General features: G+C 43.2%; 1 protein-coding gene across 5 annotated transcripts in view; it reads left to right on the top strand.

Annotated features, from left to right (window-relative positions):
• The window catches only part of Lrch1 (leucine rich repeats and calponin homology domain containing 1), a 173,227-nt gene that overhangs the window by 128,040 nt on the left and 33,000 nt on the right, over positions 1 to 12,187 (top strand). For 3 of the 5 annotated variants that reach the window (XM_021647051.2, XM_060391443.1, XM_021647050.2), the window contains exons 11-15: positions 784 to 870; positions 1,984 to 2,073; positions 2,181 to 2,211; positions 9,404 to 9,457; positions 10,079 to 10,151. In XM_021647051.2, coding sequence (XP_021502726.2) covers positions 784 to 870; positions 1,984 to 2,073; positions 2,181 to 2,211; positions 9,404 to 9,457; positions 10,079 to 10,151 — 335 coding nt within the window. Of the gene's footprint in view, positions 1 to 783; positions 871 to 1,983; positions 2,074 to 2,180; positions 2,212 to 9,403; positions 9,458 to 10,078; positions 10,152 to 10,344; positions 10,402 to 12,187 lie in introns of all 5 variants that reach the window. The other 2 variants (XM_060391444.1, XM_060391442.1) reach the window with 1 other exon arrangement.

Raw genomic sequence — 12,187 nt, 5'->3', positions numbered from 1 at the left:
ATGGTTTGGGATATATGTAGGTCTCGGTAACCTTCCTCTATAGATGGTTAGGATTATTATTTTTTCCTTAAAAAGAACTGGTCAGATTGTTAAAAACGTTCTCTACTATGGAGATTCATTGGGCTACATTGTGTGGCAAGAATAGCCAACTGTCATCCAGTTTCTTTTGCTGAGAAGTCCCTCTCTATCATTCTGTCTTAATAGCTGCTTGTTGGATACTCTTCTGCAAGGCCAAGGAGGAAATCTTGGGAAATCCCATTTTCAACTTCACATGTGTTCTCAACCTTGGCTATAAAGTCAGGACCCTGTAAAGCTTTCTAGAACTACTCTCTTTACTTGAGGCTAGATTTGCTTAGGCGTTTGGGCCTGGTGTGTGTTATAAGCTCCACAGTTGGTTTTCAGGCCCAACAGCCACTCTTCTACACTGAGGCCTCATGTTATAACAGTAACACAACTCAGCCATGCTGGTGGAACCAGAGTTGGAAGCCTTGGAGCTGATACAACTCCACTCAGGAGAGCCAGGCTGATCTTACAGAACTCAGGAAAGTGTGGAGGCCCCCTGGCTTTGTCCATGGACTGACTGGCCATGGGATCCTGAGAGGATGGAGATGAACTGGGATGTCCCTGCCCAGAGATTCCTCCCATCTGTGTAGGACCCATCTGCAGGGTACCGAAATGTGTTCATTGCAGTGCTGAATTTGTCAAAACCCTCTTTGGGAGGTTGATGGGATGCTCTGAAGATGTTGTGAGCAGGTAGCGCTCACACTTGGTTTTGTGTTACAGTCTAAGTTCATCCAAAGAGCGGGATTTGGATATAGCGATGATTGAGGAACTGAGGGCGGCAGAAGACTTTCTTCAGGATCCCAACGGGTATGCATGTCTGTTCTTGGCCCAGGTCTTGTGTGTAGATGAAGCCTGCTTACTTACTGAGGACATTACACCACTTTCTAAAATATTTATACCCAACTTGGTCTCATATCTTCTAACAAGGTGAAGTCCTTTAATTGCCTTTCCCCCAAGATCCAGAAGTAAAAGAGTCAGATTGTTGCAGCAGTCGAGATCACTTTCTGTCTTCTCAGTCTTTAACAATGCTTCCTTGGCTCTCGTGACATTTGTATGGGGTTCTTGCTCTTGCTATCATTTACAGAAAACAGATATGACAGATGCCACAAAAGGTTTCTACTGATTTATAATCACAGGAGGAAAATTCTACTAAAAAACGGCAACTTAGAACTTCTGTTTATTTTTGGTAGTGCCAGATATATGATAATCAGTCAATATATTTCTAAAGATTTGGGTTGTAGGTTCCATTTCATATTTGAACTAGATACTGTCAGGAACATGTATTGTAAAAGAGCATCCCAACAGACTTCTAAGTGATACTAGACTGGCATCTTTGTCAGTGGCTGTGCTGAAATTCTTTCACGTTGGACACTTTCTTTTTCACTGTGTTGCCTACTTCATGTATTTTTTTTCTTTATTTTAAGATAATTACAATAAATTTGACAGGTTTGATTTTTTTTGGTAATATTCTTGTGAGCTGATGAATTTTTAATTTTTTATGTACAGCAGTCTAAATCAAAGAGACTTCGTAATCAGAACTAAATGCCATCAGTGCCCTAGTGTTAATACTGTGGCAGCTAGGCTTGCGTCTGCAAGTGTGTGATCTTCTAGATAAATTAAATTATATGTGACCCTTGAAAATCATGACTTCGTTGGAAGTGACCGCAGTATTTGGTACATAAGTTGGAATTCAGTGCACATGACTTCATTGAAAATGACCATAGTATTTGGCATATAAGTTGGAGTTCAGTATAAATAACTGATCGGAAACTATGTTGGGAAAGCTATATGCATTAGGAAAAAAAATTCTGTTAGTCCTGAAGACAAGCTTTGATGGTCATTTAAGTGTTTAGACTGTATGGAGATGGTAGAATTTATCAGAAATTCAATGATTTTACTCCTGTTTTTCCTCTTCTATAGTCTAAGCACTAAGATTACGGAGAGAAGCATTTTGAACCTGTATCCCATGGGCTCAGCAGAAACCTTAGAATTACCTGATCCTGCTCTCAAGTACGTTCACCTTAAAAATTTAGTGTATTTTTTTTTCCTTTTTACAATGATGGGTTTATGTTTGAAAATCCGCTTTGACTCTTTTTTTTATTTCTGCCTTCCTACAGTGGTCAGTTGCAGCTGGAGACCTCTCCAGAGGTAAGGACAGAGCTTGCCATTGCCTTGGGGAGGACAGTAGCAGGATTTGCTCATAACACATTTTGGACCGCTTCCTGATTTTAATTCCCTAGTTCTAGTGATCCATTGTCCCTCACCTTCCCTGAAAGATGAGAACTCGCTGTTTCGGTTGGATTCTCTGAGTCTGTTTGCCCAGATAGACTCAGTGGATCAGGCAGTGGCCCCTGAGTTGCATAGGAAAGCCTGTTCTGGGTCAGAAATGGGAGGGAGACCCATTTGATCAGACTTCAGAGCTGAGAGAGAAGTCTGGTCAAATGAAGGACCTGTAGGACACGATGAAATTAATTGAGGGTGTCTAGGAAGATTAAAAGACTACGGCATTGGGGAGATAGATGGCCATGCAACCATAAAGACCTGAGTTCAGATCCTCGGCGCCTGTGTGGAAAGCCAGATATGGCAGCCAGTGTCTGTGATCTCAGTGCTGCAAGGTGGACACTGAGCATCTCTGAGCATTGCTGGTTAGCCAGCCTGGCTGAGTTGGTAAAGCCCCAGGTTCAGTTGGACATTCTGACTCAAAAAAAATAAGATGGAGAAAGACTCCAGATGCTGACATCTGGCCTCCACATGGGTGTGTACATAGGTACATACCCCGACACAAAAGGATATTATAATGAGAAGCTGGTGGGAATTTTTGGGGTCAGAATATGGGTAAGTTAGATTGAGTTGTGTGGAATGAAATTTGGGTGGCCATGGAGAAAACAGATTTTTGTTTTTTGGGTTTTTTTTTTGGTTTTACATAAAACTAGGAATGATCCTAGAGAAAGCTTATCCCAGGATTGAGCTAAGAATTAGGAATTCCTAATTCCTAGGAATTAGTAGTTAGGAATTACAGCCTGTTTTAGTTACTTTTCTATTACTGTGACAAAGCGCCATGACTAGGGTCTATAAAAAGAAATCGTTTGATTTGGATCTTCAGCAGTTTATGACTATCATGGCGGAGTTTATGACTATCATGGTGGAGTTTATGACTATCATGGCAGGGGCCATGGCAGTAGACAGGCAGGTGTGGTGCTAGAGCAGGAGCTGAGAGCTCATGTCTTAACCCACAAGCAGGAGACAGAGAGAAATGGCGGGAGAGAGAGAGATAAAGAAAGAGAGACTGCCAGCTGGGAGTGGCATGGGCTTTTGAAACCTCAAAGCCCGCTTCCACTGACATGTATGTGCCAACAAGGGCCATGCTTCCTAATCCTTGCCAGATGGTTCCACCACCTTGGGACCAAGCGTTCAAATCTAGGAGCCTACTGGAGCCCTTCTCGTTCAAGCCACTATGTTTTATTCCTTGGGCCCATAGGATTGTGGTCATATCATAACGCAAAGTGCATTTGGTCCAATTTTAAAAGTCCCATAGTCTTTTATAGTTTCAGCGTCTCTTCTGAGACTCAAGACAATCTCTTCATTGTAAACCCTTTAAAATTAAAAGGCAAATTACATAATCCCAAGCTACAATGGAACAGAATTCATGTTACCATTCCAGAAGGCGGGGATAGGATCGTAGTGAAGGAAGTGGGCCAAAGAAAAACCAGATCCTATAATTCCTTGTCTGATGCCAAAGAGCTCAGATGGCTCTGCCCTTCCAATTCTGTTGACTACAATACACTTCTGTCTCCCAGGCTGGTTCCATCCCCTGGATGCAGCTGTCTCTGGCAGACATCCCATGTCTCTGGCCCCTCCAATATCCTGGGGCCTCCAACACAGTCCAGGCTTCATTTTCATAGCTTCATGCAGTAACCTTTTAGGGCCTCCATGCAAGGATTCTCTCCTGCCATACTCTTGACCTTAGCAGCTCTCTTTAACCCATGGTTCTCAACCTTTCTAGTGCTTCAACCCTTTAATACAGCTCCCTATGTTGTAACCCCCAACCATAAAATTGTTCCGTTGCTGCTTCGTAATCTTTTGACACTGCTATGAATTGTTATGCGAATATCTGATATGTGTGATATCTGACATATGACCCCACCCCCACCGAAGGGGTCATGACCCACAGATGGAGAACCACTGCCCTGGAGTTGTATTCTACAACCTTTTAACTCCTGGATCCTGAATCCTACTCTAAACTGGACCAGCTGGCCAGTGCTGCCAAATTCAGCAGTCCTCCCTGGATGGAGCCTGACTCCTTCCTTGAATTTTACATACATAACCTTTGATCTATTTCTTTTTTTAGGGCCAGAAAAATCTCTGGGCCCTTTTCCAGACATTTGAGATTCCTGGGTGGAGGCTTGCCCTGAGAGCACCTCTCTCCCTTTGCTCCATTTGGCACTAAGCGTCTCCATCTCTTTCAGCACAATCCTGGGCTCCAGCATGGAATATTCTGGTGCTCTTTTTCTTCTCAAACTGTGCATCTTGTGTGTCTTTTTTGTCCCGCTTGCTACTTTTCATGGCAGAGTTGCGCAAGAGTCCGTACTCCTAACTACACAACGGGCTGAATAGGAGGCTGTCTTCAGATATTCAGGGAAGCTAACTTCCCTGCCACTGAAGTTAGCTTCAGACTTTTCAGTTAAGCCTCAGGTAGACTCTTAGGACATGGGCGAAATCGGCCACATCCTTTGCCAGAGTATCACGAGAACGGTCTCTGGCCCAGTTGCCACGGTTGTTCCTGTCTGCTGTGGGGGTCATTCTCCCTCAAACCACCACACAGCCTATTACAGTCTATCCCATTCCTCATAGTGCGTGGGTTTGAGATGGCCGATTCAGATACCCAGATCCCTTAACACACCAGTGTTTGTACCGGCTCTCTAATAAAGTGCTCCATGCCCAACATGTCTGTGTAAAAGGACCGAGATAAAATAATTGTAAAGGGAGGTCCCGGGTTTGCAGAGGGCATGGTTGCAATTGTTACGGGCAGGAACTAGTAATTACTTTGTGTTGCTACTCTGTCTCTGAATTGCTAACTCTGTGCAGCTTAACTTAACCCCTCTAAACTCTACGTTTATCTTCGGCGAATTTCAATCTAATAATAGCTATAGTGCGGCTCAGATGAGATGATTCAGGAGAAATCTCGTAGCAGAGGACAGGTAAAAGCTGGCTGTTCTTCTCCCACTCCGTTGCTGTTACTGGTGTGATCTTCAGACGGAACCACAGTGCCGCCTTTGCCCCTGTTCATGTGCCTCTGTTCATGTGTCAGCAAATGAACTGGGATTGAAAGTCATGAGACTTTTTGTGTGCAGGCTGCCCTGTACTGGGTTTCTTATGCTCAGACACTAGAATGCGCTTGTTTCTCATTTTGTTTTTAAGATTTTATTTTTTAAACATGCATGAGTTTTTTGCTCATGCACCTCGTGCATGCCTGGTTTCCACGGAGGTCCAAAGAGGTCATCCCGTCTCCTTGAGCTGTAGGTGGTTGTAAGTTGAAGCCAGATCCTCTGAAAGAACAAGTGCTCTTAACCGCCAAGCTTTTAACTACTCCACCCCCTCCCTGCAGACTCGCTTCTTAAAAAAGTTTCATATTTAGAAATATTTTGACTTTTAAAAAGATTATAAAAATAAATTACTGGGTTCTATAAAAGTTATAAAAATAATATAATCTTCCTCTTAGATTTTCCAATTATGGGCTAAATATCCTTAGGTTGCAAATCCAAGATGTAATAAAACTTGAAACTGTTTTTAGCAGTAATAGATCATCACAAATATAAAATTGTGCACTCGATTTCGTGAGACAGGTCACTGCTAAAACACAGATGCCAGGACAGCCAAGGCTACACAGAGAAACCCTGTCTTGAAAAACAAACAAACAAACAAACAAACCGAGATGTGCTTGAAAACAGAATTCTCCTTAGACCATGTGTACAAGGGATCCATGAAAGGAAAACAAGCTATTTAGATAAAGGTTCTGTTTCCAAGCTGCTACTACCTATTTGCAAATAATTCAAACCCAAGACTTTTGATGTCCAAACAGTTCCAGTCCCTTGCCTCTCAGACAAGGAGATTTCAACCCATATTGATGTTTTCCCATATCTGTTGTATTATTTGGTCTCTCTCCCTTTTTCTCCACATCCACAGTTCTTTGAAATAGCTGAGAGCATAGATATCACTTTCCTTTACCTTCAAGCATTTCAGTGTTAGGTTGTATGTAAATAGGGATTTGTCTTAGGCAGATATATTTCAGTCTCCCACTTTTGGGTGAGAAGAACACAAGATGTCTAGACAGAACAACAACAAAAGCGTCCAGTGCATCTCTGGAGCACAGTTCAACCATTATGTCCCTGTTCGAAAGCACTTATTCCAGGCCAAGCACAGTGGCTCACACCTGTAATCCCAGCACTCAGGGAGGCAGAGGCAGGCAGATTGTTGTGAGTTTGAGGCCAGCCTGGTCTACAAAGTGAGTTCAGGACAGCCAAGCTTACACAAAGAAACCCTGTCTCAAAAAACAACAAAAACAAACAAATACACATTTAAAAAAAAAAACAAAACCCTACTTATTCCTAATGGGGTAAAAGAAAAAGAAGACCTTCCTGAGTACCAGATTCTGTTTTATAGGCCTTATCAACATACTTAATTCTTTAATTACATTGGGTTTCTATTCCCAATAATCTATTGCTAAGTTAAAAATAATATTAACCTGAAAATGCATTTAAATCTCCCTACCCTAGCGAGCACTGTTGCTTTGCCTAGCTAATGGGTTCAGAGCACTTATGTTAGCCTGTAGTGGGGTAAAATCATTTCAGATAATGCCTGCTTTATAATAAGATCTGAAGTAACTCATTGAACATTGTACTGAAAGCATTCAGCAAATGGCACGGCGGCCTGCACCTCTAGTACCAGGAGGCTGCGCCAGGAGGATCAGAAGTTCAGTGGCAGCTTCGGCTACATGACAAGGTTGGGACAGGCCAGGGCTTCTGTGAAATCTTGCTTCAATAAACAAACAAATAAATAAAGGTGATAAACAAAATAGGGATGGTTGGATTGGTGCATTTTTACACCAGAGTAAAGCAGAGATTTTCCAAGTCAAACCTTCACGAAGTCAGGACTTTGTGTTTACATCTCTTCAATAGGTATTATTAGGTGCTACTGTATCTCACTGAGGAAGCCTGAAGGGCAACAAAGGTCCTGCTCTTAGTGGTGTATATTCCAGATGACTGTTAGGAAATGTAGGCGTTAGCATGACCCTATTCATGGGTGCAGGGCGTGGAGCTCAAGGTTAAGAGACTGACCGGGTCCGTTTCCATGGTAACAAATAGGGCCCGACTATTCCACCGTACTCTATTGCCTCTTTGTATTAAGTCTTGTCACGCTCCAGACCATAGCGAGGGCTGATGGTTCAGAACCTTTCCTTAAAAGCTTGTCTTGGCAGAAGGGGAGAAGCCAACATACTTACGAGTTCATGAGCAATGCTTCCAGGAATGTGGAAGGAGATAGAAAAGGACAGAAGTGGATGGGTGTGCACTAAAAATAGACTGTGCCCAGCTCGCGATTTTGTCGCCGTCTAATTTCCATTTGGCATCCCTGCACAAAGCCAGGTGCTGGAGCCTGTGAGCGGTAACTGCACACACTTCAACTTCCTGTTCTGGTCAGGTCAAGGCGGGTACAGCATGTCTGGCTCGGGGGTGGTGGTGCATACCTGTAACTGAGGCAGGAGGATTTCTATTTCATGGTGAGACCCCCCCCCCCATCTCAAAACAAGATTGCCAGAGCACAAGGAAGGAAAGGAAGCTTGTAGGGGGTCAGAGGTTCCTGAACTCATCTCCGTTGGGCTTACGATGCTCTCTGTTAGTTTAGAATACTTTGCTTCGGCGAGCAGTCGTATTTGGCCTACGGTATTATTGTCTTCCTTCTCAAGGAGACTTTGGGCCTGTGACAGGCAGGCAGGTCTTTGTGACTTTCAAGAGGAGGGGATGAACAGCTAGTCTGACGTCATGAGATGGGGGAACGGAAAGTAAGCTGTGTCTTCCTTGGCCTGTATCTGTGGCCCGACTTGTTATTTGGTTACATGTCTACACCCCTTTTCATCAGTGTGCCAACATTCATTGCCTACTTGAGCTAGGTGTGGCTTTGAGTGTCAGACCCATGAGGTAGCAGAGTTGTTGAGGAAATAAAAGATGTTCTGGGAACATTTCCAGAAGACTCTGCCCCGGTTTGCCATCCTGAGCCTGTTTTCTGTGTTCTTCGGGAAAGGATAGTGAGTGCAGCCAGAGGGGAGGATGCTTAGTTGGTGGCCACTTTGGATGTGGACGTGCAAGAGTGGCCTCAAAGGATCGAGGGCAGTGTGTAGCCATGACTGAGAGATGAGGCGAGGATTGTAGAGGGGTCTGCCTCCACGTCACGTGAGCTGCCTTAAGCATACTTGAGAAGACTGGCCACGAGAAATTGTGCGCCATGGCTGTCCACAAGTGAGAATGCCTCGTGCCTGCTTGTGCATGAGTAGCACTGAATGGTGGAGGTTGAGGGAAACAGTGGGGAAAATTAGCAGAAGCCGCCTAAAGGGTAAGCCTTATGCCACTTGCTGGAGTTCCAACAAGGCCCTCTAATTGGGTAGGGACATGAAAGGCATCTTACTCTAAATGGATTTTTCTCTTGGTTCATGTAGACGAGGGGTATTTTTAAATAGCACTCCTCAACAGATTGGGCATTTTAGATTCACATTTTTACGGTGGTGTAAAGGAGGGTGTTTATTACTTATCCCCAAACTTTTTATTTATTAAAGAGTACATATGTAAAAGTTGTGCTCGCTTCCATAGCCACATCTGTTAACCAGTGATTGCCAAAGCAAACTGATATTAAACTGGTTGAGTGAATGACCAGTTACTCAGGGTTCAGGCATGTGTGCTCATTAAAAGCTCCCAATGTGCTTCTGTGTATTTTGGAACTACTTGCTTGGACCATTTCTAAAAACCATCGTTAAATGGAGAAGGGAGCTAGCAGACAGTTGGGTAGCCTGGCTAAGTAAGATGTGCTCATAGGTCCTGGGGAAGGGTCCCTGTGCGGGAGATGTGTTATTATTTTTGCTATCCTTCAGAAACATTTTTTTTTTCTGATAATACAGCTCCGTAGCTTTAGAAAGCATAAATATGAGTTTCTTAGCTACTTAACACGAAGACTGATTCAACATTTGCCAGTGTGTGCTTCTGGGCCTGGGCTATGATAGAAATAAAAAAGATTTAGTCCGTGGCTCCTCTTTCTCACAACCCAACAGAACTTACACATTTATCTGTCCCTGCAGGTGCGAAGTGATCTGATGTTCCAGAGTAATGGAAGCCAGTATTCTCCAAGTGAGGTAAGAATCCTGAAGATTAATGGCAGCTGAGGTACTCCATGAAGACTGAACTGCAGTGTCTTTCACGGGAATGGATAATGGTAGTCTAGGATTAGTGAGTCAGCGAAGGTCTCTGGGTTCTCTCACTGGCTTCACTCACCGTCACAAGTTCACTTGTCTTTTATACGTAACTGAAGATTAATTTTAAACCAGGTGTGGGGATGTCTTTACCGAAAACGGCATACTGAAGATGGCATTTGCTCAGGTGTCACCTGGACTGGTTCCGCATGCAGTTTCTGTGCAGATGAGCTGCGTGCTCAGCACTGCCGGTGTCATCTGCCCGTGTTAGATGTGCTCTGCACTCAGCTCTGTCAGATGAGAGAGGTGGATCACCAGCTTTGTGCCAACCTCAAGATGGCTTTAGAGCGAGCACATCAAAACTGCAATGCAACAAGGACAGTAATAGTAACGCAATTCACCACAGTGCCTGGAAGCATTCTACTCACTCCCTCTTAAGGCATTTACAGAATACTTTTTAAAAGCCAAGGCATTGTCACAATGCAGCCATAGGAAATCCAGGGTGATTTTCTAATAATTCTTCACCCCTCCCCCAGTCATTTATTTTTCCTCCTCACTCCACAGATGAGAGAGAACTCACCCTCAGTGTCTCCTACTGCAAACATCACAGCTCCATTCGGCCTGAAGCCTCGCTCAGGTATGTTAACCTCGGCTCGTTCTTACGCTGAGTAAATCAGATGGCTTCCCTTTGGCCTTTCAAATGTATACTTGAGAAATACGAAGAAGAACGTTGGCAGTTCTAGTCAGCTGGGGTCCCGGCGTCGAAACCGCTGCAGCTTGGGGAGGGTCAGGTGATTGATTACATTGAACTATTTGGTCTGCGCTTCCAGGAATGAGCAACTTGCCTTCTTTCGAATCACAGCCAAGAAAAGCGGCAAAGGGAGCGTGTAAGTAGGGAAGGGACATTACCTTGAAGTTTTCAGCCCCCCCCTTGACCCCAAAGGTTCACGCTACCCTGTTGAGATAAAGGGCAGGCTGAAGGCAGTGCCCTCCCCAGGATGTCCCCAGCTGCTCCGCGAACCGTGGTAAGGTCTCCGCATTTATTCACACAGGAGAGTGAGCCTTTTAAGGCTTGTATGAGTGGTTAAGGGTCAGGGGGGAAAATTCTTAGGGCAAAGCATTTACTTTTTAACATACTTGATTTTAATTTGTGTTACCGTATTGCCAAAAATATTTACAGCAATGTGCAAAAATTACTTTCAGTTTTTAAAAAAAGGACCCTAGACAGAGTAATACATTTCTTCTTACTTTATTTCTGTATTTCGAGTTTTGGTGCTATCTGCCTTTTTTTAGGACCTCCTTCGTTTTAAAATTTTTTGTTCCTTTAGTAGTTACTGTATTTACCACGAATGCTTTCACGTGGATTCCTATAACAGACCTCGACACGTGTAAGCATGCCAGGTAGAGAACACAGGTGTTCTTCGTTTTGTTTTTTTTTTTTGGGGGGGGGTGTCGGGAGCATTTTGACAATAGTATGAGTTACATATTTCTGGCTTAAAATAAAGGCCGCTATGGGAAAAAAACAAAGATGATTCATTTATAAAGGAAATATTTTGTTCTGGGAACACATTGATTGATGGGCAGCACATGGCCAGGTGCGGAGGTTTCCTGGCCATTAGAACAGTGTAAGGAAAAAAAAAAAAAAAAAAAACCCGGTTGGAAAAAATGACCAGAGTTTCTGGATTTTTTTTTTTTTTTTTGTCTTTCTGTCCTGGAAATTGAACCCAGGCCTTTGTACAAGCCAAGTAAGCACCCTGCTACGGAGCTCTATAAAACTCAAATGACTGGCCCCCTCATGTATAAAAGTAGGACATACACAGCCAGAACTGGGCTGTACCTTGATTTCTGTAATCCCAGAATGTTCTGGAAGAAATGGTGGTACCCACTGTTACATCTCCTCTGCCTCATATTGGGCTAGAGGCTCTCTTAAGCCTTCTGGAGAGTTTTGCAAGATTTAAAAACAGTTCATAACTGAAATCAAAAGGCGGCTGAGTCTCCAGCGATTAATAGTCCTTTTGAATGTTGTACCCTGTACTTTAGTTACAAAATTGATTCACTGACTTTTAGTGCATTTATAGAGGTCAGCCTCAGCTTACCAAGTCAGAGGTTGCCTCGGGCCTGCACTGTCCACCATTCAAATTCTGTGAAGAGATGAAAAACAGAGTGTTGATTTAAAGCTGGGGAAAATAAATGCTATTTCCTCTCCAAGGTTCCAGTGGTAGATTCCTTAACTAACCAATGAAATTACTCTCTGGATATTGAACACAAAAATGAGATGTATTATCATTTTATAAATAGCTAGCTTAGAAGTTCTTCGGGGATTTTTGTTGTTGTTGTTAGCTAGTTAGATTTATGGCTATGTAGATGGTTATTGAGTATCCAAAAATGTTTTACTGAGCAATACTCAAAAGTGGATTTAAGGCATTTCAAGAGTTAAAGGCAAAATTATGAGGTTCAGTCCTTAATAAACCACCCTATGAAACCTTACAGAGGGTAAGGGAATATCTTTTAAAAAACTCTATTATCTTGATTTTTAAAAAGCATGCACAATTCTTCTGTAATGCTTTTGTTTCTAAGTAACATTACATGTATACATTTTGAGCCTTGTCTAATGTGATCAGCAGTTCTGGGTGAATTTTGCAGTTGTGTCTGCAGATTAGTTGCTTAGAAGGG

Source organism: Meriones unguiculatus, chromosome 9, assembly GCF_030254825.1.
Source record: "Meriones unguiculatus strain TT.TT164.6M chromosome 9, Bangor_MerUng_6.1, whole genome shotgun sequence".
Taxonomy (NCBI): domain Eukaryota; kingdom Metazoa; phylum Chordata; class Mammalia; order Rodentia; family Muridae; genus Meriones; species Meriones unguiculatus.
The sequence above is the reverse complement of the archived record's forward strand: the minus strand, read 5'-3'. Positions and strand labels throughout refer to the sequence as shown.